Source organism: Mauremys reevesii, linkage group 3 (genome assembly GCF_016161935.1).
Source record: "Mauremys reevesii isolate NIE-2019 linkage group 3, ASM1616193v1, whole genome shotgun sequence".
NCBI lineage: Eukaryota > Metazoa > Chordata > Testudines > Geoemydidae > Mauremys > Mauremys reevesii.
In genome coordinates this window covers 6623180-6649604 of record NC_052625.1, presented here as the reverse complement: position 1 = coordinate 6649604, position 26425 = coordinate 6623180, and the positions used below count along the sequence as shown (strand labels likewise).

The window sequence follows — 26425 nt, the reverse complement described above, 5'->3', positions numbered from 1 at the left end:
GAGCTGCCAAATCGCCTCTTCATTTAGCAAATCAATTTCATGAGAGGCAAGGGGCTGATATTTTGTAACTCACAAAAAAAGGGGGTGGGGCACTAAATATTGCCTTTAAACCGATGATAGAAATGTATAATGGGGAGTAAACATTTGGAATGCTGGTATGGCGTGTGTACATGTTCTGAGTTTTCTTACAGCATTGCAAGATGCTAAACTTACTTGTAAGGTAATTCTCCTTTCACAGAAATGACTTTCAGTCCTCTCTATAAAATTGAATTGGTGTACATGCTGTAGACAGCTAGTTAACTCTTTAAATTCAAGTGACATTTCCAGAAAGTGTTTATTGTACCATTGCCTGTTGGAATTGATACTTGCATGTGCCATAAAACCAGATAGTGTGTTAATTTCACACTCTTTTTTTTGTTGTTGTCCTGCAGTGGGTGGGGAACAAATAAGTTCCATTGGAAGAGGCATCTGTGTGTTGCTGGGTATTTCTTTGGAAGATACTCACAAAGAGCTAGAACACATGTAAGTTATGACATGCATTGAGTGTTCCCTTTTAATTCCTGTTTATTCATATGCTACTAACTCCGAATCAGTAATCTCAGAACTATATTAAAAAAAGTGGCCTCTTGCTGTAGGTAAATGTGAGCTTCTCTGTGTTCGTTTTTTTTATGTTACACTTTGATTGTGGGCCTCCTGGTTATAAGAACGAGGAGTACTTGTGGCACCTTAGAGACTAACAAATATAGTTTCACTTCATTTTATGCAGCACTGTGGAAAAGTCTCCCCAAAACAAATAAACCAACCACTACATGTTTTCCCCAGAAAATAACCTCCCATTGTTTTTTTCTGGGTGTTAGAGTAGAAATGTTTAAAACAACTATATGTCACTATAGACTGTTTACGTTAACATACAACATATTTGAAAGATTTTGTGATACTAGAAATCTTAGGATCTCTTTTCAATCTGCACATGAAAACTTTAGCGCTTTAAGTCAAACAAGAAAGAGTTAGAAAACTAAAGACGTCTAGAGAGGGAAGGAGAAGGGGAATGAAATAGGTGAAGTCATTGGTGATTAGAGAGAAGAGTGGAGAATGGGTGAAATCAACTGTCATTGGACGCTGAAGAGAGAATGGTGCGTGGAGTTGTGAACTGTCCTGGGGCTTGACTTGTTAGAATCTTAAAATTTTTAGAAGATGGGCAGGAAATTTGAAAATGTGCTTCTGTGTAAAGTTGGGCTACCTTATCTCACTTTTCCTGTCTTCAAAGTGTGTTCAATTCACTGAGTCACTGTATCTCATACTTGCTTTAGTAACCGTGAAAGCTGGTGATCAATACTGCACCTGGGTGATTAGAATGTAGAGATTCCCAAACTCCAAGGGATTAATTTCTCTGACTCAACGTATATGGAAGTCGAATAAAGAGTCAGGAAACAATTGAATGGACTGAACTACTGAAGAGAGAGAATTATTCTTAAATAAAATATAAACATGGTCCAGAATTGCTAAGGAGAAAAAATGACAATCTGGTTTAAGCAGATTCTTCAAGTGCCACTGAATGAAACTTTCTCTGTTGATCCTGCAAGTGAGACAATTTCAATGCTGTCATCATCTGCTAAGTGCAGCAGTGATGATGATGATTTAAGTCCCTGCCGCAGGCCTTCCAGCCGCCTTTAATCAGCAGCTCGATTCAGGAGCAGTTTCTGTTTCTTTGACACTCAGAGATTCTTGAACATCAATATATGACTGTGCCATAAAAACAGCTGAAAGGCAAAGCTTTACGCTTGATGATAAGTGCGTTCCAAGTTTAGGCTAATAACATCCTCTTCAGTGTGGGACAAAATGATCAATTTAAAGTGATGACTGTAGTGTTTTGCCCTGGATGTACTCCTCCGACAAACTGAAACTCGCAGGGCTCATTACTAGGTGCTGCAAGTGATGAAACACAGTAAACGTTAAAGGAAGAACTTATTTAAAATAATCCAGATGGATGGGAATGGAGTATTATTATTGATCGAACACTAGAAATGAACCAACAATGCATACATATAGAGGGGGCAATTGCATCTCTGCTGACGACTAGTGTTGGGCCCAGTTCATAGTTGCCTGTGTGCCCAGTCCTTTCTGTTTTCTAAAACAGTTTTACCTCCTCAAATAAATCATTGTCCTCCCCAATCAGTTAATTTTGCTTCCAAATTATTTATCCCAAATGTTTAAGAGAAGACTTTTATACAAGTAGTGTGATGAGTTTGTAAGGGCTTTCATGCCTATGGTTCTGTATGTGTGATATTGAGAAGACTCCCTTTTTTTAGGGGAAGGGATGAATGAATGGCTTGTAACTTTGCCATTTGTGATCAAATACCTGTACACATATATTATAATATATCTCTTGTTACCTGTGCTTGTATCAATACCTGTGTGCCGTTCACGCCTGTTAACCTTACACGTGATGATTCGGAACGAGCCGAGGTCATGCAAGTAGCCTTCTTTGTTCTGTTTCTCCTCACAGGGTTCGCAAGATTTTAAACTTGCGTGTGTTCGAAGACGAAAGCGGGAAACACTGGTCTAAAAGCGTGATGGATAAACAGTATGAGGTGCTTTGTGTCAGCCAGTTTACTCTGCAGTGCATCCTGAAAGGAAACAAACCAGACTATCACATGGCTATGCCAGCAGAGCAAGCAGAGTCTTTCTACAACAACTTCCTAGAACAACTTAAAAAAGCCTACAAACCAGAGCTTATTAAAGGTAAGGTAGAGCCGGTATGTTTGAAAAAGGGGCACTTAAAAATGTTGTGGGTGACTTTTGTCTTTCCCATTTAGGGTAGAACTGAGTCCTTTCTGGGGTTTAAGCCCCAGTCTTTAATGTCACCAGCAAAAGCTGCTTACATAGACTGCTCCCTAAGAATTGCCATCTTCTCTTTGCCACTTGGTAGCTCCATAGACTGATCCCTCAGTCTTTCTTCCCACCTGTGGCCATGCGTGGTGCTACCCTAGACAGCTAGACCAAGCCAGAATCTTCTCTCCTTAAGGTTTTTCCAGTAGTCACATTTAAAAGTGAACGGGGTAGTGAACGTTACGACTTTCACTTTTTACTCCTTTGTTTCCCACCATGTTGCATGTTGATGATGGTAGTAGGATATGTTATATGTTGCTGATACTAGGATCTAATCTAGTCAGTCTGGTCTCTGCTCCGTTCATAGTAACTAAATAACAGTCTTCTCTTTGCTAAAGGAAACATGGTGGGTAACAGACTCTCCTGTGATCAGCCCTCTGTTCGTCTTTTCTCTCTGCGTCTTGTGGTCCTCTTCTAATCTGTATTGAATTTTTAGTATAAATGTATAACAAACAAGTGTATACAGAAAGTACATTTGTGTAAATATTGCCATCGCTAGTAGGGTAGATTGAAGGATAAAAATATAACTCGTTTTGTCAAGGTCTGCTTCATCCTGCTTAAGAGGAAAGCAGAAAAGTAAGGAGAAAAATGGTAGCTAGGGAAAGGTTTAAGGGTTAATCTCCTGATTGACAGTATATGAACCATAATTATCCCAGATACACTTTCAAAAGAGATTGTGTCTGCTAGTGATGAAATCCATTCCTAAAATGTCAGTCTCATGTCAGCTTTCCAGTGTCTTAGTAAAATATTTTTTTTGCGGTTAATGTGCTGATAATGATCTAAGTAATGTTATTCTAATAGACGTTTCAGTTTTGACACATAATATAGTAACCTAAATCTGATGAAATTACAGAGTTCTTGCTTCCTGAAATTTTAAACTGTAGCTTTCAGGCTGCTTCTTATCCACCATAGTTATAGCCTAAATCCCATGTTTCCTTTTATGTGTATGTCAAGTTATTACTAAGTAAGGAGCCTGTTTTTGCTCTCACCGAAGGCAGTAACAAAACTTCCCTTGAAGTCAACAAGACCAGACTCTGGTCCAGTACTGACTTTGCTTAGTTGAAGCCTCATCTCTCAGTGAAATTAAACTGAAAAACATAAGTGTGTTTCTCCCCTAGAGAAGGAAATATAGAAGATTTGGCATATCTAGCTTTATTTTCTGGCTTTGTGGAATTTTCTGTTTCATTGTTTCTGAACTCTAATACCACAGCGCTTCACTTTGAGGCTTCGTACATTTTGACAACAATATTTTAAGTGCTTCCTCTTTCTCTCCCCTCTGTCCCCAAGCAACATCAGAGTTGTGCACTTGAAATAAAATAGTAGTCACCACTGTCTCTTGAATGTCTGCTTTTACTTTAAAAACAGCTTTGATTTCTGCTCTGTCTTGCTGCAAATGTACGTTTAAAAATGCACAATGTCTGTAATAGTGTTGTGTGAGCGGTTGGGAATTGCTGTCCTCACTGCCATGCCAGGTAATACACATTTCAAACTAGCTCAGGTATAAGAACCATCTACTAATTTATACTTTCTGGAGGCGGTGCCAGTCTGTGACCTACTGAATCAAATTCTGCTGATGGATATTAAAATCTCCTCCAGAAGTTTGTGGCTTACAAAGTGCGATGCCTTTGCCAGCATATTTGTAAACTTTCTGAAGTTTGTAAACAGTCTGTGTGCTGCCCCAGCTCTGCGCAGACAGCCGGCACAGCAGACATTGAGGGAACCGCCCAATAACAACAAGATCCGTTAAGGTACGAAGGCACCAGGCCAGGTTTATTGTCAACAAAGCATGGTAATAGCACCTGTCAGACTCTACGAGGACACTGAGACACGTATGCTTGTGACAATGGATGTTGCTCAGTGAACGGCAGGACTTTCCATTCCTCCCTTGGCTGGACAGAGATGCTCCCTTTGAGATGCGTCTTTATACCCTGATACAAACAAGTTATGTACTGCCTCTGACCTAGTTACTGCCCCCTGACGTGGCTAGTTATCACCCACCACCTTGTACATGTTGGTTTGATCAAAACATCTCTATTACGTACTGTCTTCCTGACCTTGTCTTTTAGTGTGTTCCTGTTATCCTTGGGGAGTGTTTTTGTACCATCCTTGATACTGGGATGTTTTGGTACCACTTGATATCAGGTTATGTTTGCGTGAGTGCTCTGTCCTTAGTGCTTCTTAGGAATGTGTATTTCTGCAATATTAGCCCTGTTTTTGCCAGATTCTGTGAGCAGGTCCTGCCTCATACTAGGCCTCTGATACAAGGGCTTATGTCTGAGGCTCTCTTCCTACTATACCCGGTAATTTGGCTAATGGAGTTCACAAACTGTAATAATCTTGCTGAGCTGGAGCACTGTAGCTAATGGAGATTTCATATTCAGTGAAGCCATATACCAGTGGGGCTTGTGGAGCTCACCAGGCCTTTGGTAAAGTTGTAATAACCAGTCTAGGACCTGATGGAGCATTCAAACATCTTAACATCTATACTGAAAACTTCCTAAAGTCAGCAGCCTACATTGCCAGAAATTGTTCTGTACATTAGATCTTATGAAGGATAATGGGAGGAATGGTCAGAGAACTAGCCGGGGACCCAAGTTCAGTTCCCCTAAGATATTATGGAAATTAGGAGTGGGGGGAGGGAGAATGGGTGGAGATAATTATCTAAGACTATGTCTACACTACACAGTTAACCCATGTGATTGGAATCCAGGTTAGCCTCGCCCAGATATGAGCATGCCCACTGCAAAGCAGTATTTGAGTTACTGTGGCCTCGCTGTTTCTGCACTCCCCCGTCTCGGGGCATAGCCTATGGTTCGTCGTGCTGGGAAGCTCTAAGATTCGTTTTCAGTTATTCGTGTCAATTCCAAGAGAACTTGTCTGTCCTTTGGGAGGGAATTGTGGGAAGGGTATTGGAGGACTATTAGCACTTGAATGATTTAGCCTGAAGGTTACAGCCAAAGTCAAACTGGAGCCCAGGCTCTAGTCCACATCCCCAGCCAGCCTGGGCTTAAAACAGCTCCAACCCCAGGTCAGAGGTCGTTGTGTGGACAGTAGGGGAGTTAAGGCTAAAACCTGGATGAGAGCTTGGGTTTAATTGCACAGTGCAGACATATCCTCAGATAGAATTATGAATAAAACCAATGTGAAGTTTCTAGGCCATGCTGTCTGAGAGATGTGTCCAAAGAATATTCTAAAAGCAAATTACTTCTATTTTTAAAGTCTTGTATCTCAGAAATGGCTTGTTCGTTTCACCTTAAACACAGAAAAGAAAAAAAAAATTCTATGGCCCTGGAAGTACCATACATACAAACCTCTAAAGGAAAAGGAGTTTAAAAAATTAAGAGGGTGATGATATAAGCACAAATGAACTTGTGATTTTAATTAAATTCTTACATATAGACTAATGTCAATAAGCTTATTGTATCAAAGAGAAAGTTGAAAGGTATTTTGGTCAACTGATAAGTGCTTAGGCAGGGAGAACGTATTTGATATGAGCAGGGCCGGTGCAAGGATATTTTGCGCCCTAGGCAAAACTTCCAGCTTGCGCCCCCACCCCTGCACATCGGTTCATTGAGGGGCAAATCCCAACGAGCCTTTATAGACCCCCGGGGCCAGCTGTGCCCAGGGGCTGCTCCACAGACTAGGTTCCCCCTCCACCCCCTGAGCTCCCCTGGAGGGTGCACAGCCCCCCCCCCCCCCCGCGAGCCCTCCCCACCCCACCCAGGTGGCCCACGCCCCAAGTCCACTCACTGGCTTTGCCGGGCTTGGGCTGCTGCTGCAGCTCGGCAGGGAAGAGCCGCCTTCCGGGGGCACCGGAGAGCCAGAGTGTCCAGCTTGCGGCGGCAGCAAGCCCCAGTCATGGAGGAGCCGGTGCAGCGCAGGGGGGCAGCAGCCCTGCAAAGATGGCGCTGCTAGCGGGGAGCAGCTCCACCCCCCACCTCTCCTGTAGCCTGTGTTTAATGCTGGAGTTCCAGATTTAATGTGTTTATCAGATTTAATGTGTTTATCTCCCTCCGATTGGGAACCAAACCTGTAAGATGTACTGTGCCATAATCAATAGAAATGCAAAGAGATTTTCCCTAAACATCTGAATAGGTATTTAGTCTGTGGACATGGCTATTGGTTAACCATTGTTAAATTCAGTGTTCTAAAACTTATTTTTCAGCCGTGAATCATTTATAATAGTCCCAGGAAACATTTGCCCATGTGATTCACCAGCAAACCTCTAGGCCACAAATATAGAAAAATGATCTGGGGTTTCTCTGTGGGTTTTAATCTGTTGTGGGTGGCAAAGAGTTTAAGAAATGTGCAAAATAATTATAATGACTGAGGCTTTTTGATTGCTCTGACGTCATCTCCCTGTGGGACCCCTTTCATGTTCCAGTCTCCTGCAAGTTTGCAAATTGAGAAGGAGGCAGTACAAGGGAGAATCAGGTCTGTTTTTCACTTGCTTGGTAGCACTTCAGTCTCGTAAATTGTTTTATTTTCCATTATTACTTGGTATTTTTGGTGCATAGCTAGTTAGCAATTGAAAATAGAATGGCATTTCCCCAGGATAGTGAATATTTCATGGTATCTTTATTTGAATGGAAAATACGGTTTGTCATAGCTTTTTTGAAGCAATAATTCTTCATAATTGTCAGTCCTTAGGGAAGTCATTAGTGAGTTTCCATTGCAAGAAATCTCTTTTTGTTTTGTGTTTTGGAACGCTGTGACTTTTAGCCCTGAGAGAGCAGCAGTGCATTGTTACGTCTTTGATTATCAGAAAGAAGCTAGCAGCTTCGGTGCTTCTCTGGTTACCATTGTTCAAAGCAGGTTGCTCCCATCTGTGTGGAAAGATTTGGTCAAATCCCCATCTGCAGTTCAGAGCCCAAGCAAAGGACTTTGCACTGGGGCACAGCATGGGAGTTTGGGAGGGTGGGTGTAATCTTCAGCCTCTCGGCCTGAAGGGAGGATGGGAAGCACTGCGCAGGCTGGTATCAGCCACTGCTACAGAATGTGTTATAAAGGCAGTTGTGTTCTGAAGACCCTCTCTCTCTTCCCATGCACACACAGGGGTGTGCTGCAGTGGACCTGCTGTGGCCAAACCATACCATTCCTGTGGCTCACACGCAGTGCCTTGCACTTCTTGGAGAGCTGTCTTGGAGCTGGGCTCTCTGCATGACACAGGGCCGGGCCGTGCGGTACCCCTGGATGGGCTGTTTGTAGTGTGGCCTGCTGAGCAACAGAAACATGGTATTTCTGCTGAGATTCAGAACGTATGTGCCTGCAACAGGCATGTGGGGATTAAGCTCACTATTCATAGCAAAACTCAGCTTTTATCTGGGCGAACAAGAAAACAGGTCTCAGAACATTTCTTCAGGTGTATTATGCAGTCAGAAATGGGACTTTTCCATCACCTCCACTGTTTGCTAACGTCTGATGTATCTGATCTATTAGATGTGGCTTAATGCACATCTGTGCTGGGAACACTAATTCAAGGTCAAGGGAAATATTTCCCCTCAGGGTTATTCACCACTTTGCTTTGGAGAATGGAAGAAGTCCTTGTGCTTGGGGAACTTTAACTCATTTTTAGTCTGTAATTTTGAGGATGCACTTGCTCACAACCAGATGTTCCCTCGGAGACTGGCTTAGCATGCACAAAAACTTAGAGTAGCAGATTTTGAGATGTGACTGTTTCCTATCTGCTGAAAATTCTTTTCAAGCATTATCCAAAATAGCACAATGTTTTTGCAACTGTACAGATGTTCTTCACCAAAACAATTAAGCTCTGGTAGCATTGCCATAAGGGACAGTGATCTGTCCCAGCCTAGGGGTGAGTGCGCCAGGCTGCAGCCCCTATACCGGCTCCTCACCAATCTCCTATTGCGTTTCTGGCTGCACTTTTTCCCCCACCTCCTTCTCCATGCACTCCCTATCCGTGGCCCCACAAAGTTGCGAGACCTCCTGGTCAACCTCCTCCTCGCCCTGGCTAAAATGGCCATCTACGTGACCAGGGAGAGGCGGTTGGCCAATGGAGACTCCTGCAACTGTGGGGCTTGTTTCCGATCCTTAGTCCGTTCACGTCTCCGGGCGGAGTTCCTCTGGGCGGCGTTCGCTGGCTCCCTCGACGCCTTCGAGGAGCAGTGGGCGCTGTCCGGGGTTCTCTGCTCGGTGTCCCCGTCAGGCTCCCTTCTTATGAACCTTTGACCGCACTCCTGTCCCTGTTCTTTTATTAGTTGTCCCCCGCAATTAGTGGGTTTCTGAGGCCCTGTGGTACCTCCCCTTAGGCTGGGGGGGGATCCGTTAGCATGGGGAGGGCTCTGCCCGCCCCGTTTCCCAGAAACCCAATAGATACTTGAGGGGTTCCTAGAGACCCGTGTTCACAGGTAAAGGAGCCTCTGGGTAACTGTTCCTCTCTGTCTGTCTGGTATCCTTTTCCCTCTCCCACGAGGCATTACACAACATTTCTCTCTCTCTGTGTTGCCACCTGCTGTCTCTACGGCAGGGCTAAAAAGGAGACTGAAGCTCATGGATGAGGAGAGGGAATGTGTTGGGGCTAGCAGCAGAGCAGTCTCAACCACAAAGGAAGGAAGGGAGACAAGGAGAGCACAGGGGGCAGGGTGAGAAACTTGGGATGGAGGAAGCTGAAGAAATATAAAGAGCTGCAGGAGAAATAAAGCGGGGATGAGAAGGGAAAGGAGCAGGCAGAAAAGGACAGGAGAAAACATGTACAGGAAAAAACCTGAGACCGCAGCGACTGTTTCGAGACCAAGTTTGGTGGGAACTGAAGTGCCCAGGCACCAATCCATGGTGAAGTGGGCACCCTAGGAAAAATGTTGGGAACCCTGTTGTAAAGAGAGAGTGTCAAAACTGCCCAAAACCAAAACAAAACCACCAGTTGAGGTGATCCATTGTTGAGGCTTACGGGAGCACCTTGGCCTCTCTGACTCCACCCTGTTGCAAGTTAAGTCACAACCCCTTTTACGCCCCACCGTCCCTGCCTCCTATACCTTTCCAATATGAGCGGTGAACCTTCATCCAGCCACCCCGTAAAGCCTGTATGCCACCCTCCCTTTTAGCTCCTTATTATGGTTCAATACTGCGTTCTTGCCTCTTATCCCCCAAATACAGACCAGAAACATGGCCCTCTACCATCGTGATTTCCTGATATGGTTTCAAAAACAAAAACACATGCTGCATCCTTATCCTCCGACCGAAAGAGCACTATCTCTTGTCTGCCATTCTGGCATGAACTAAGAGCCGCCCAGTCTACCCATCCAGCATCTCCTTCTGTATTGGAAGCTCTGTTATGCTTTCAGCGTTCACCTAGCTGTGTGAATAGCAGACCCCCTCTATCGTAAGCCACGTCCCTACCTTTTGCCACTTCACGCTATGCATCTATCAGAGGCCACAGACTCCAGAGAGCCCCCATTTACCAAAACAGGCTATGGAGTTATTATTTATCATAGTGCCTTGGAGCCTTAGTAATGGACCAGGACCCCATTCAAACACAGAACAAAAAAATGGTCCCTTCCCCAAATTATAGTGCATTACATTTTTATTTGATGAAAGCACGAGTGTTTCTGCTTAATTTATTTATAAGCATTTCATTCTAGGAGGTTGCTGGGTGCTCAACACTCTTGAAAGTCAGGCCATTTATCTAGGCACCTACGTATAGGAATAAAGGCCTAACTTTAAGAAGCCATTGGGAAAAAAAAAAGTGTCGACTGCACTTTTTCAATAGTGTGATCCCTCAGTGCGCATCCTTCTTTCCAAGAGTCCCGTGACATGTTTTTTTCTTTTCATTTTCAGATGGCAAGTTTGGAGCCTACATGCAGGTAAACATCCAGAATGATGGTCCTGTGACTATAGAACTGGAATCCCCTGCTGCCACCATGGACCCGAAGCAGGCAAGCTATTAGAAGGCTCTAATTCAGAGCGAGGGGAAATGCTTGTGGAGTTCTCAGGGTGGACGTGCCCTGCTGACAATTGGGTGGCTTGGGTGGCTTTACTTTGTTCTGTATCACACAGTACAGCTGACTTTTGCCATAAGGTCTTAATGCTTTCCGAATTGCCCCTGCAAAGTTAAATAATTTTTCTTTAGTTCCGTGGCTCCTTGGAAGCTGCCTTCCGTCTTGCTAAAGGTCATGTATGTGTCATGCGGAGCAGCATTTATAGTACATTCTTATTCATCATTAAGGCTGCTTTTTAATCATGAGTCATAGATTGGTTTGTTTTTTTTTTCAAATGTATTTGCTTTTTATTTTACAGTCAAGACGTTTGACATTTTGGGGCTATTGTACGTGGGTGGGTGCATGGGGTGATCAACAGGCAAACTAGTTTTTCTGAGAAACTAGAGTGCTGCCAGATTAAACCCTGAGCAGCATGGGAGGCTAATGAGAAGTAGAGGCAACACTGCTGTGATGCATTGGATCAGACTAGAGAACTGTGAGAATTTAATTCCTCTCGGGTGATGAGGTTTCCCTACCCTCTAGGGTAAAAATAATTATTTGTAGAGTTACGTTGGGTTTTTCAGTTTCATTCTAGAACAACAATTGCTATTGCATATTCATATCGGTCCTCTTGTATTATGGAACTGACGTGGTCTAACGTCTCTGGAATACAAATGGCTGTAATACCTGATGCTTTTTTACTACAGTATACTTAGATAATTCTTTCCCTTATCACCATGATGACTCCTTGACCATTCCTAAAAATTGGCATGATAAAGCAGCACTCAATCTCAATGCATACTAGCGTAAGACAAACTGTGATGGACTTGGGTTCATACAGGGTTTCACACAAGGCATGTTGTACGTTTTCCAGGTGTTGATCTTGCCTGTATCTCCTTTTTATGGATAGTCTTTTTGCAATAACAGAGAATGCTTCTGGAATTGGAGACTGAGGATTTCTCAGTTTTTCTTTAATACGTTTTCTTTAAAAAAAACCCACCACCTTTTTTTATTCCTGGACGAGCACACGTAACACTAGATGTCAGTAGAGTTACATTATTTCAGAGATTGTGCTTATATACAGTTTTTAAACAAATATCAGAGTAGGTAAATCAGGAATTCTAGATATCCTTGGATACTTTTCAAATGTTATTAGGGGGCCTTACGAAAAAGGGAGAATGGTAAAACCCTAAGAGAAGTCTCAGCCGCCGTAGTATCTCATGCATAGAATTCCTTTAAAATTGCACCATAGAGCTTTAAACAGTGGTAATCAGCAAAAAAATGTGTCTAAATTGGATATGAGAGCCCCAAAGGAAGTAGAGAGATGATCAATCAGATAATTCTGGTGATTAATAAAGCGTCCGTCGTTTGCCCCTGCATTGGGTGAGTCTTTGTAGCTACACAGGGGTATGTAACGGCAAGTCTGGCTACCTTCCTAAACTACTATATTTTTATGTGTACAGGATAAGCTGTGATGGATGTTGGAGATGGTAACTCAAATATATTAAAGGTTTAATCAATACAAATTCCTGTCATAAACTGAATAAAGTGACCTTGTCTTGAGAAATAATTTATCTTGAGAGCTGACTTTGCTGAAGGCAAATGTGATGACTGCTTTGATTAGGAAGGTGAAGGTAGAAGTTTAATGAAGAACATCAGATAAAAATAAATACAAGCTCCTCTGGTGCTAAATTAACATGTAGAGTATTTGGTATTTCTAATTTGGTATTCCCAGAATCACTTTAGTCTCTCTTGCGTACGGTTTCCCATTTCTCTTCAATTAGGGTTGCTCAAAACTTGTATGGGTGTGTTGCTGCAGTGATACCTATAGACCAAAGGAGTCACCACTTTGGGACACCTGTAGGGGAAAGATACTTCCAAGTTCACCGCCAAACCTGACACTCCTCCTTTTTATATCTATGGAATGAATGACATTGGGCCATGTTGTAACTGACTGTTAATTCAGCTGCCTATTATATCTAAGCAGCGTCAGCTATTCTCCTTTTTGTATAAGTGTGAAAAGTCTGAAGGGCCAGTGGTTAACTGAAGAGTGGTAGTTCTTCCCTGCCAAAGAAGGTCGTGAAGAGAAGCAATGGGGGTAGCTGTTTTAAACACAGGTATTGTAATTTGCCTCCCTTGTGATTGCTATCTGATAATTGCATTACCAAGGTAAAAGAACCATTTCCAGGAAGTGCAAGAGTGCAGTTAATTTGAGCCTGTTGTGCAGCATGAAGTCCTGATTTATTGTCTTCCACTTTACCTCTCTAACTCTACAGCCCGTGCTACTGAAATTGCAAAACTGGAAGATTTTGTTCCATGTTCTTGGAACTACTCATAAATTAAATGTTGTGTGTGCACCCCCTCCTTACCTCCAGCCTTTTAGGCTTATTCCTAATCTGCATCTCAATTTGAGACTCAGTTTAATCTTTGTGTTGAACCATAAAACATTTCTAATCTCCAACCTGGATTGTAATGCTGAACAAAACATCTGTTGTACTAAAACTGTTCTACACTTCAGAGCATTAATGAGACAGTGCATGTTTAGTCTGTTTTTTAGCACACAGGCTGATTTTCCAGCATTACAGACTTGACCTGCAAAAGGCAAGCAGCAGGCTTTTATTTCATGATGAGCTGGGTAATATGTATCCAGTAATATGACTTTCAGATTTTCATTCAACAACACTTTTTTAGATTTATACATTCAAATGTATTGTTGTTTGGAGCATATTTTTCTAACTCTCTCCTTCCCAGTTCAAAATAATTTGGTGCTGCAGTAGCATGTTTATATTTAAATGTATTTTAATACTTATTAGCAATTGTCTTTACTTACAAGATTTTTTTTCTAGATAGAAACTTTTATCTTTCAAATTATTTGTACAAATGCAAACATAATTCTTGACATGTCTCTCAATATGTCATGTCTAGGAAGGGGAAAAGGGATGGACTTTTAAATGACATTGAAAAGCGTGTAATATAAAACCTATAGATAGGCCTGGTAGGGTTAGATTTTTATTGATAAAGTCAGTGAATGTTGATGTCACCAAACACACACAAAAAAATATTTCCATCTATAATAATTGAAATTCATGATAGGCCAAGTAAGAAAAATGCTGCTTGAGAACTTACTAGAATTTGATTTAAGGCTATTTACTGTGTATATTTTGACATATATGTTGGCAATTTGTGTTTTAATGCTCACAAAGCTTTAACTTTTTGAATCTCAGTGTCTACTGTCATTAAATAATATTGTCTAATGCGCTCATTGTCTGAGCCTCCCATACCTTTCCACAACTGTGAACATTTAAATAGATAAAAATAAAAACTGCTTAAACGTAAACATCACTATCTGTTGAAATAAATAAATAAAACTGAATTTGGCCAAGCCTACCTGTAGAGTTAAGTTAAACAGTTATTAGCTGCCTTTGGTACCATTAACCTGAAGTGGCTGGTTTTGCTAAGCCGTTTCAAAATGGAGTGCCGGCTCTCACATGGTTCTTCACAGTTCCATCTTTTCTTTCACATGCTTATAAGGCCACTGGGAGGGTTGTTCTGTTGTCACCGTGCTGACGACCCCCAGCTGTGTAGCCCCAGTGCAGCAAGATACTTAAGCATGGGAGTAGTCCCCCTGGAGAACCATGCTGCATTGGGACTTGCTCCTCATTCTCCTCTGAATTGGCCATAGTAGATTATATCTTTAGCCAGGCCTGGTCTACATAACAGTGCTTTGCCTGTATTGCAATCCCTGCAGAGGCCTCTAGTGTAGACACAGCTTCTGCTGATAGAAGGGGTTTTTCTGTCAGTATAATAACACCATACTGATACTATATTATTACGGTAGTTACTACTACTCTTCTGTTGGCACAGCTATGTTGGACTTTGTCATGTAGACCTGGCGTTGGTGTTTGTTTGAGATCGGGATATGGCACATAAATAAAGTCAATACTACACTTGACACTTACATTTTTCTGATTTGGTACTTTCAGCAGAGTGGTCAAGGATGAAAAAAGCTTAGAGGCTGAACTTCCCCCTAATCCTTCTCGTTAGCCCCTGTTAGATCAGGATTCAGGTACGATAGCCAGACAGTGTGAGGAAGGTCACACTGCCACCATTTCCAGACTACCCCAGGTCTGTGGATCGACTACTGCCGTCCACACAGTACAAAGTCCACTCCCTAGAGCATCTGGGTTTTTTAATGAACATAAAAAAATATTAAAGTATGATCAGTAAACACATTTCACATGTTTGTTTTGTTTATAAATATATTGTTAGCAAAGCTGAAAAAATCCGTGTCCCAGATGATGCATATCAATTTATAAAAGTCAGAGTATAATAAAGAAAAAATAGATTCTCCTTATTTGGGAAGAGTTTTTCGTGGCTTGAAGTTGATGTATAATTTATGAAATGTAAATATGAGATTAGAAGATGCTCACTCTTGAGGCCAAGCGGGGATTTCTCAGTGCACAGAGCTAAAATTGGAGTGCCCTTATGGAAATTTCATAAGGTCAAAGCTTCTCAGTAGCCCTTTCATACCTAACTTGTTACACACCCTTCTTGTTTTTATTGTTATTAATACAGCTATTGAGGCATTTGCCAGAACTCTTTTGAGTATTTAGCATGGAAGTGTTTTGTTTTTCTTTCATTTTAATCATAGAAATGCAGCCCTAGTTTTTTCTGTCCTAAGGAGATTCTCTGATGCTGCAAGGCACATGTGTGAAATCTTTCTTCAATAGTTGAAACAATACCTGATGGCACAACCTATGAGGCCTGAGCATTAGAACTATAAGAGATTCAAAATCAGTCCCATAAGTTCAAATAAGTAGCTGTTCCAGTTCGGAGGACACAGTGGCAAAGTTCTTATTTCAAATGCATGGAAATAAATGTCCTGACTGTTCCAGATATTCATGATCTTTGGGAAGGAAATAATTTGGGGTTTGCAGCTGTAATAGGACACTGAGGTTTGGAGAACTGAATCTGTTGTTTACCAGATCTGGGGACCACATCTTACATTAAAAAAAATCTGTCAGTAACTCCATGAGGAATTCCATAGGAAACCTTTTTCCTGATGGCTTGTTCAAGTTCCAGTAGCTAATTTGAGAGCTTATCTAAACAGAACAGTCTTTGCCTAATGCAGTATCTGGTTGACTTTGTTCATTTTGAGTGGCCAGTGCCAGTGTCTGTCAAGACAAGCATGGGAGGATAGGGAACTTCTAGTGTACAATGGACAACATCTAAGATCACATCTTTGTCTGCCTTCCATGCACTAATTAAAAAGTATCCAAGTTCTGGTTGCACATGGACCATTATTCTATTCTCTCTTATTCTAGCATTTAAACAGTGCCTATCACAATAGTACCTGAGCGCATGACAACTTCTAAAAGTTAGATTGAATACATTTCTGTTTTTCTCCCTCTCCCGCTCTCTGCGCCATCCATTTGGTTTGATTTGTTGTGGGGAAGTGACATGAGATTTTTGTTTTGAATGTGGCGAGGTCTGTGGCCATTCTGATCTCTTGCAGAAGCAAGTTCCACAGTTGGTTACCAAGTTATTTCACCTACCATTGCAAGGTAGGCTGTTTCATTGCTTCTGAGGAACGTTGCTGTTGTGGGAGGCATGACTGCAGTGGAGAGACGTGCCTCTCTCCATTGAGAGCCTTGAAGATTAGGATTGAAATCTTGAATGTGACTCTTCCTCCCCTTTGCTGGGGAGCTAGTGAAGCAAGCGAGCTCCCAGAGAGAGCAGTTGACTGACCTGTATCGTTAAGGCCGGGGGCTGCATTCTGAACTAAATGGAATCTCTTTTCAGGGCTGGTGTCCTAGGTACAGTACATTAAGATAGTGGAACCTGGAGCTCACAAATGCATGGACCAGAATGTCTAGGTTGGAGCCAGGAAAAGGAGAAATAAGTTATTTACACAGACTGATAGATGTACGCGGTGTTTTTTTTAAAACAAAAATATAGATACCATGAAGCAAAACTCCTGTCCCGAAGAACTTCAGATCTAAGGGTATTCAGCTACCTTCTGCCCTTGGTTAGAGTGGTCCCGCCGGGGTTCAGCCAGTGTAAATGAGAGCACAGTTCAGCCTTTTATGCTGTAGTTTCATTATTAAACTTCACATCTCAACTTTTGAGGTGTGCTTGGTTTAGTGAGCCGTAGATTTCCAGATGTATAATGTAGTGTTATATTTTCTTTGAACTTTTCAGAGCACTTGACTTGTGAAGTGTCACAGATCTGTCTGGCCAGCATCCTTGCAGACCTTGGAGTCGTGTTGATTCCAGTTTAATGAGTAGGAAATGGCATCTGGCAACAATACACTTGAGAGAGACCCGCTGAGGAAAATAGCCACTCCCTGGGGACCATTGGCTGGGAAAATCAAATCTTTTTGACTGTACCTCAGATAGTGTCTAGCCTGCAGTTAAAAATTGGGTACGAGATCATTAATCTTTGTTAGCCATTAATACCAGACAGGATGAGAAATACCTGTGCAGCCTTGCCCCCAGCACTCGAATGGAATGAGAGAGTCATGTACTGTGTTAATTAGTACCTTATTGTCAAAACAACTTTCCCTTTTAATAAAACATGTCAGATGTTGCTTGCGAATGGCAGTGAGGACAGACAAATAGTATTTTTTGGCTGCAACTTTGTTGAACAGTAATACAGGAGCTCTCCTAAAAACAACCTGTCCTGGCAGCAGTGAAGGGGGTGAGGAGGGGCAGGCCACAGCCCCCCACTTTTTCTGTGCTCTAACTGGGCATCCTAACGATCCTGCCATATTCCCAGGCTTGGCAAAGGCCATGGACCCTTGGGAAGCAACGAAGAGTGGATCAAAATGAGGAACACTCCGCCTGCAGCTCTTCGTTTACAAGTGGATCCCTCGTTGACTAGCTAATCCCAGCTCTTGGAATAAGTGCTAGGCACTAACCAATAGCAGCTTCCTCAACAGAAGGATGCCATTTGCCAGCAGTTACTGTCAATCTCTCATGGGGGTGACCATGCCTCTCCGCTCCACCTGCAATCTGGGCAGGCCAGGAAGGACCAGACTCCTTCACCACTTCTCTGGCTTTTATATTTTCTTTCCCTTTCTGCTACTCAAATCTAAGAGCTGAAAACTTTGCCAAACACCTAGTAGCCTCTAAGATGAGCCACTCTCCAGAGGCAATGCCCAATTCAGAAATCAAACCTTTCCCCCACTCATCTGCAAGGAAAGGGTAGCTGTTGGGATTCCTGCAAGGATTCTGTCCTTCCACCCTTTTCAGTGGCTCCCTCTTTTGTAGCCTCTGACTACAGGCTTCAAACATCTACATCATCTGCCTCTGGTGCTGGAAGGGATCCTGAATGTTCACATGCTCTCCTCCCCTCTCACTTTGTGCAGGCTCCTGGCTTCTATAAGGGAGGATCTCTGCTAATTCATCCTTCTCCCAACCTCCATTGAGGGTCCCCCTCCCTCCATCCCCTTATAGCTCAAGTTCCTGCCTTTCCTGTTGCTCAGAGCTTTCCCAAGATGAAGTAGGATGCAGCTGTCTTGAATCTGGTTGGTTTCACTGCTGCTCATGAGGTTCTAACAGCAGCACTAAAAATGGACCAGACTGTTCTGTTTTCCCTCTGCTGCAGCAGAAGCACTGGAGGTGTGGGCAGATGTAGTTAGACGCTCAGTTCTTATCTGCAAGATTACTTGAACCATACTGGATGGAATCTCTTTTTTTTTTTTTTAAGTGAAAGCCTAGATTCTGCAAAAGTTGATAGCACTTGAAAAGGGAAAGTTCCTATTTACCATGGACGATTGGATTTTTCAGCCTCAGATGCCCTATATTTTGGAGAATTGAGCTCCTGTTACCCCGTAGTTGCCACTTAAAAAGGAGAGGAGAAGTGAAATTATATGAAATTGCAATATGTTCATTTTTCTTTTAATAACTATTTTCTTGTTTTGTCCATGTGGCTGTTTAAAAAAACCCAAAACATTCAAAATATTGATTACAAAAATTAGACCTGTTTATCTGCTGCAGAAAGTTGTACCTGGATTCATGCTTATATTTGTGACTGAGCAATTGGAAAGATTCTTTGCTGATTCAGACTACTGAGGATATAATGCTTCAGTTGTTTTTCATTCCCAACGTTTTATTTTAAAATCTTTCCAGATGAGACACTATTGATATTGTGTCAATATTGCTTCATGCCATACTTATGAACTCAGGCTCTTGCAGTTCTGTTGCACTTTTATCAGCCAAAGCCATGGAGATCTCAATTTATAGTCTCCACAGTCTGTCATATTTTATTAGTTCCAAGCAGCTTTTTGACAAGTGGAAAAAATGGTAATATCTGTTTAATAAAATGTTCTGTGCAATGAGGTTAATAAGAGACATTCAGCTTTATGGTTGCAGTAGAGACTTTCCAGTTTTTCTGAACACTAGTTCATGCTACATGCTCTTCAATGAAATTAAATTCTTTATATCAAAACATAAAGGGCCATTTTATATCTGAAAACAAACCTCTCTGGAGAATAGACTTGCACATGGAGTAAGCATTGTTTTGTAATGGCTCTTTATCTAAAATGTAATTTTAAAAAAAAGTAAGCTACCAGTAGTTTGGGTAGAATATTCCAGTGTCTAAATATCTGTATTACAGTTGTACTGTTCAGCAGAACCAAACTAGTTTGTGCTTCAGTGAGCTGCAAACTGGCAGATCTGCACTGAAAACAGACTTTCGGGTGAATCAAAATCTGATGCTATGCTCTGAGCCAAGCCAGTATGGGCAATATCATGCTGCTTGTGGGTCGATAGGGGAATTCTATGTAATCTGTCCTGGGCCAGTGCTCAGTAATGTCCTGAAATGGAATAAGGACACTTGAATACTGCATGCACATCTGGTTGCCCCATCTCAAAAAATGTATATTGGAAAAGACACAGAAAAGGGCAACAAAAACGATGAGGGGTATGGATCAGCTTCCATAGGAGGAGAGATTAATAAGACTGGGGCTATTCAGATTGGAGAAGAGATGACTAAGGTGGGGATATGATATAGGTCTATACAATCATGACTGGTGTGGAGAAAGTAAATAAGGAAGTGTTATTTACTCATAACACAAGAACTAGGGGTCACCAAATGAAATTAATAGGCAGCAGGTATAAAATAAACAAAAGGAAGTATTTCTTCACACGATGCACGATCAGCCTGTGAAACTCTTTGCCAGAGGATGTTGTCAAGGCCAAGACTATAACAGGGTTACAAAAAGAACTAGATAAGTTCATGGAGGATAGGTCCATCAGTGGATATTAGCCAGGATGGGCAGGGATGCACAACCATGCTCTGAAGTGTCCCTAGCATGTGTGCCAGAAGCTGAGAATGGGCGACGGGATGGATCACTTGATGATTCCCTGTTCTGTTCACTCCCTCTGGAGAACCTGGCATTGGCCATTGTCGGAAGACAGGATGCTGGACTAGATGGACCATGAGTCTGACTCAGTATGGCCGTTCTTATTAAATAAGTTGGTGATGCTGATCAGGGCCGGCTCTAACTTTTTTGCTGCCCCAAGCAAAAGAATAATCCCCGCCCCGGCGCCATCGAATCCCCGCCCGAGCAGCGCCACGCCACGCTGCCGAAGCCTCCGCCCCGAGCGCCGTGCCACCCAAACCCCACTCCCGAGTGCTGCGCCGCCCAAACCTGCGCTACCCAACCCCCCCCCACCGAGTGCTACGCCGCCGAAGCCCCCGCCCCCCCGGTCACTGCATGGCCGAAACAAAAACAAACAACAAAACCCCTCCAGCGCTGCCCCGCTGAACCCAAAAAAAAAAACAAATAAAACCCCCCAAGCGCATCCCGCCCCAAGGTGCTGCCCCAAGCACGTGCTTAGTTGGCTGATGCCTGGATCCGGCCCTGATGCTGATCTTTCTCCTTATGAGTTGTGGAATTTCCATAGTGGATCAGATTGATGGCACATGTAGATCAGGTATCCTGACTCTACCATTTTGCAGTATCCCATATTTCAAAGGAAGCTATGCAGTAATATGCCTAATGGTTTGCTTCAGTTCTGAAGCATGAGGGCTGGCCCCTTAGAGGGGGCGTGGGGGTGTGAAGGGGACAGAGAAACAGGAACTGGGTTGTTGTAGAGGTTTCTGTAACACCCTACTCCTGGGAGAATTTTTGTGTGTCTTTATTGTTACAGACATACTTCCGACAGATATTTTGAAATAAATTAGCAAAATAATTGAAACCGGCATGATTAGGTAGTGTTATTTTGACACATAAAATTTGCAGAATTTTAAAATATTGTGCCAGAATTTTTAATTTTTTGGCACATAATTTTTTATTTTTTGATGCAGAATTCCCCCAGGAGTACTGAACAGAACTACCTAAAATGTGCTGGATACATAAGTTAAGAAAAGTTCTAAAAATGAATTTAAGTATATTTTCCATTTAAAACAAACTGATTAATTCAACAAAGGGAGTTAATTTCAGCCCATTACTCTTAGTTGTACCCTGGGGCTCACAGAGAGCATGGGGGAAAGGAAAAGGAACAGCAATCAAAAGCAGAAGGGAGAAGATAAGAAGTAGAGTGGAAGTTGCCAAGAGAGAGGAAGCAGATCTTGAGTAGAATTCTAGCATTTTTCCAAAGGACAGTGACGGAGCAGCTGGGTTTTTTAAGTTGCAAGTGTCTCGATGTGGAGTGTGTTCGCTCTCTGAAAGGGAACATGTCTGGGCCCTATGCACCTAACTGCTTTTGACAGTGCTTTTAACTTTCAAAGAGTTAAACAATTAGATTAAAACCTCAAATCTAGGGATTTTATTTTGGACAACTATATAATTTGTATAAAGTAGATGACTTATGTTTTGTTTTATAAAGTGAAGTCAGTGTGTTGGTCTTCGGCTCTGAACTGCTTTCACGAGCTAAGTCAAACAAGCCAGGCGCTGTCAGAGTAAATTATTCTTTTATGTTACTGTCTGGTGCCTTTTTAAAAAATAAAAGGCAATTCGATTCAAGATCAAACTTTTCACAAAGGTCTGAAAGATTAATAGTGTCCCTAGTAATTCTTAAGACATAAGCACAGGTATTAATTCTTTTTTTAAGTCACTTGATAATTGTTTCCCTTTATTTAAAAGCCATCCATGTCCTTTCTACCACTGAAATAGAACGCTGCATTGTTTCAATATTTTTAAAAAACAAAGCCAAATTTAATAAATGATGTAGTTAAAAAAGAATGAGCTCCCATGATACATTAATGAAAAGCAAGGTTCAGGTAAGGATATTAACATAGATTATTTACTGTAGCTCAGATCTAAGCATTCTGAGTACTTTTTTTCTGGCTAGCACCACGAAACTTCCAGTCAAAAAGTGTTCTAAGGCTGTCCCAGTTGATCTGCTGTGAGGCTTTACTCCAGCAAATTAAAAATTGATGTTAAATCTCATTGGGCTTGCCAAAAAGTAAACACAAAATGCCTTAGAAAGTTAATCTGCAAAAAGATAAAAACAAAACCTCAACATTTATCAAAAAAGCTGTGAGAATTAAACACACGCACACCACCAGAAAGCAAAGTTCTCAAAGATCTGTTGTAATTCACTTCTGCTGGCACATGAGTATCAGAGTCCAAAGGCCCATCAAGTAAGGCCAAGGGAAAAATAGGACGCTCAGTACAATAACACAGACCTGGGACACTCAGTACAATGCAATTCAAAGGAAAAACAGTCTGTTGCCTGACAATCTTACTGTTACTAGTCTATTACAGTTTTAAAAGTTTCCACTGTTCAAAGTGCATAGGTAAAAAGTAAGACAGTGCTGAAAGGGGGAAACCATCTGTCAGCTCCATCAGAAATCGACAGAAATTTACACGCACCAAATAGATGGTAAATGCAGAGAGGCTCCTCCTTTCCTGCCACATAATGAGTTCAGTGGAAAGCTCTATTGCCTCACAGCACTAGTGATCATTTAAAACTTTTCTAGTGAAATAAGGGATGAAGGTTTACTGGAATGGAAGCTGCTTGGCGTCTCCGGAGTCCACTTTATACTTCATTTGCCAATACCGTGTCCTACTTCAGTCGAATCACACACTTTAAATAGCACCCTGGGATATTTGGTTCTAGCTATGTCTCATTTTGTGGAAGGAATACATTTATACATGAGGGGGAGTCACCCCCGTCTGGGTCAATGCTCAGAAGGCAGAGGTATGCTATAAGACATTGCTGACAATGTGATTCTTCATCATTGGAAGGCAGATGACATTACAGCCTTTGTAGAAGCCAGCGTATATGCTATGACTTTATTTAATACATGTTCTTTAGAATAAATTCAACAGGCCTTGGCTGCTGAGACAAGAGAGAGCCATTTCAGGCAGAACTTGGCAATACGGACTAGCTTCTGTTTGCTTAAGTCCCTTCACTTTTCCTGCAGGTGTGAAGGAATACTAAATAAGAAGATGCAGAGTTGGAGTGAGTTCCTGGTAGAGGGGATGGGTGGAGAGGAGATGATTCGATATACACCTCTACCTCAATATAACGCTGTCCTTGGGAGCCAAAAAATCTTACTGCGTTATAGGTGAAACCACATGATGTCGAACTTGCTTTGATCCACTGGAGTGTGCAGCACCCCCCACCTCCCCCCCGGAGCGCTACCTTACTGCGTTATATCCGAATTCGTGTTATATCGGGTCGCATTATATCGGGCTAGAGGCGTACTTCAGCTTTAGGAGAGAAGCAGGCCTGTTGTTGTTCTCTTGACGTGGGCCTATCCTATCCAGATGAAGTTGCTTTCCATTAAAGAAGCAATTCTAATGCAGCAATTACCTTTTGTATTTGTCTTTAACAGCTGGTGCCCATCAAATCAATGCCTGCTTCTCATCAGCAGCTGGTGTTCTATGAAACATCAGGGAATCGAAACTTCCAAGATTCCTCACTTCATCCTAGGGGAGAAACCAATGACCCTCCACAAGCACAGAGACTAACCTTTCCAGAGATAGAGATGCAATTGGCCTCATTAAACACAGGCTGCTAGATCCCAAACAATACTTGTGGAGTACTGAACACTGTCATTTGTAAAGACTTTTGAGAGTCTAATAACCATGCTGCAATTGTAATGCTAGTGAAACCCTTTTGAAATTTCATTTACAAGAAGCGTAGTGCTAGAAATAATACATATTAAGGCATATGGTAGGGAGATCATGAGGTATATCGTTATTCCAAAGTGTTTTAACACTACTGTGGAGTGATACTTTTCAGTGAATTTCATATAATTTAAAAACATCTATTCTCTTTGACAGTTATTTTCTGACTTTAGTTTACATTGTTATTAACTTGTTAAGATATAGCTTGGTGATATCGGAGCCCTTAAGAAGAGGACTAATACTCCTAAAAAAAAAAAAGGGGTGGGGTAGGAATGGAGAAAAAGATCTGTTCTTTGTCAATTCATCCATAATTCCAATTAATATAAGTTAGTTATTACCTTAAAAAAAAAGCCGTTGTGTACTGGGTATTAACTGTAGACTAGGTTATTACCAAGTTATCAGAAAAGATACTCAAGTTTTATTATGTTTTGCAACATAATTTGGGTGAAGTAAGTTTTTGAACTGAAAGAAGAGCTATGATAAAAGGTTAGCCAAGTTTATATCTGTGGACATACAGATATTCAGTTGTGAGGGCATTAGCAAATCAGATTTCAAGGATTTGCATACCCTAGTTACAAAAAGATTGTAAATCAGTAATTACAGGTCCCTGTTCTCTGACTAGCTCACTGTAATTTACATCAGTGACTTTACTTCCTGTGATGCACATGTGAGTTAAGATGCCTTAGTGTTCAATTGCTTTTTAGTGCTCATAATTTTTTTTATTCGTAATATAAGTGAAAAGCTTTTAGTTCAATAACTGCAATTACGTGCTGGAAAATGAAATTGGCATTTATTTTTTCCAGGGCAATAGTTAAAGCTAAAATCTCTGATGGAAAATATATTTTGAAAAGTAACGTTGTAAAAACACCATAGGGTTCCATGTGTGTTTTCTTGGTAATTTTTTCATATTAAATCCTTTGGTTAACAAGTAAAAAATTATATTTTTAACTTTAGCCCTGTGGATTGAATCAGGGGATTTGAAAGTTGGGCTGGTTAAAAGTTCTATTGCCAAAGTTCAAACCATAATAGAATCTAGCATGCTCTCTCCCTCTTTTATAGCTCTGGTGGTGCATTAGTATTGTCAGTGTGTTTTTCAAGGTTTATTTTTGTCAGTAAAGTAAGACTGTATAACTCTGAATATTCATAGGAAGCAAAGCCTTTCATTATGAAGGTGATATTTTAAAATAGGGCCATGTATTTACCTCCTGAACAAATACACGCTGAGGAGGAAGAAAGCTAATACAAAAAGTCTGGCTTTTGAATAGCTGTAGAATCAGCACATGATCTCTTCTCCCCCGGCTCGTCTAAGGGATTCACAGTGGCAGGATCACACCAGGGTACTATGGAACAATCCTAACTCAAAGAATCCTGGACAGCTGCATGGAAGGTCCCTCAGCCACGGCAGTATGGCCAGGCCAACAGCCATGCTGCCTTTGGCTTGATGGCTTGCATTTCACTGTGTCTGTGTCTATGCTAGGGGATTCCCACTGGTGCTACCATCTGTTAAGCTGAACTGATTGTAAGCTCTTGGGTGCAGGGAAAGTCTTTTTGTTCTGTGTACAGCACCTCGCACAATGGGGCCTGGTGCATCACTGGGGATACTGGGTGCTACTACAATATACATCATAATAGGAGCCCTAGGGTGGACAAAGATCCAGCATTTTTGCCACCATCTCACTTAAACCTGCTGAGTAGTGCACCTTCTGAGTGGGCTCAAAGCCGCATTAACAGCCTTTATATTTTACTGTTGAAGACATGAAGTTCTTGATAGTGGGGAGCTTGAATTCAGTTACTCCTCCTCACCTCAGACACACAGCGCCTTTCTACTGTGTGGCTCTTTCATGGAGAGTAGTATGGCTGCAATAGGGAAGGGAAGGATGGCCATGGTCATCTTTTCAACTAAGGCTTTTTCCTAGGTTCGCTCCCCTCTGTAGCATAGTCAGTTATCCGACTGTGTAACCACACTTTCATAGATTTAAGCCCAGAAGTGCCCATCATGATCGTCTAATCTAACCTCCTGCATAGTGCAGGCCAAAGATCCTCACCCAGGGACTTCTGTATCAAACCCATAACTTCTGTTGGAATGACAGCATTTATTTTGGAAAGACCTTCCCTTTAACGATAGACTTTTTGTACACCTAGTTAATGTAGTATTCTTAAGTAAAATACTCTGCTTTCTTATAAGGCAGTTTTTTGGCTTTGCCAAAGTTATCACGAAGAAAGATCTTGGCACTGATCCTTTCATCTTGACATACAGTCTAGTAAGCAGCACTTTAAACAGGCAGTTGTTCTGGGCAGTCGGATGTGAGACAAATAACAGGTTGGATAGCATCATGGTAGTTTGCTGTGTTATAGGAACACATTGCGCAGCCATTGCTGAATTCCTAAGGAAATATCAGCTCAGAATCAAGCAATTTGTTTGGCAGTGTTTCTGTCAGACGATAAAGGACATCTATTTAGAGTATGAGTACTTTTTTCTTCTCCCTGTGAAGTATGTTTTGAAACTAAAAAGCA

The 26425-nt window shown here is 41.8% G+C and overlaps 1 protein-coding gene across 7 annotated transcripts in view; it reads left to right on the top strand.

Annotated features, from left to right (window-relative positions):
* The window catches only part of DTD1 (D-aminoacyl-tRNA deacylase 1), a 96133-nt gene that overhangs the window by 4055 nt on the left and 65653 nt on the right, over positions 1–26425 (top strand). For 6 of the 7 annotated variants that reach the window (XR_005596318.1, XR_005596317.1, XM_039530917.1 and 3 more), the window contains exons 2-4: positions 432–522; positions 2507–2742; positions 10684–10781. Coding sequence is in view for 5 of the 7 variants with exons in the window: in XM_039530917.1 (XP_039386851.1) it covers positions 432–522; positions 2507–2742; positions 10684–10781 (425 nt within the window). In the remaining 2 variants the exon portion in view is untranslated. Of the gene's footprint in view, positions 1–431; positions 523–2506; positions 2743–10683; positions 10782–23616; positions 23818–26425 lie in introns of those variants that run through there. The other variant, XM_039530913.1, reaches the window with a different exon arrangement.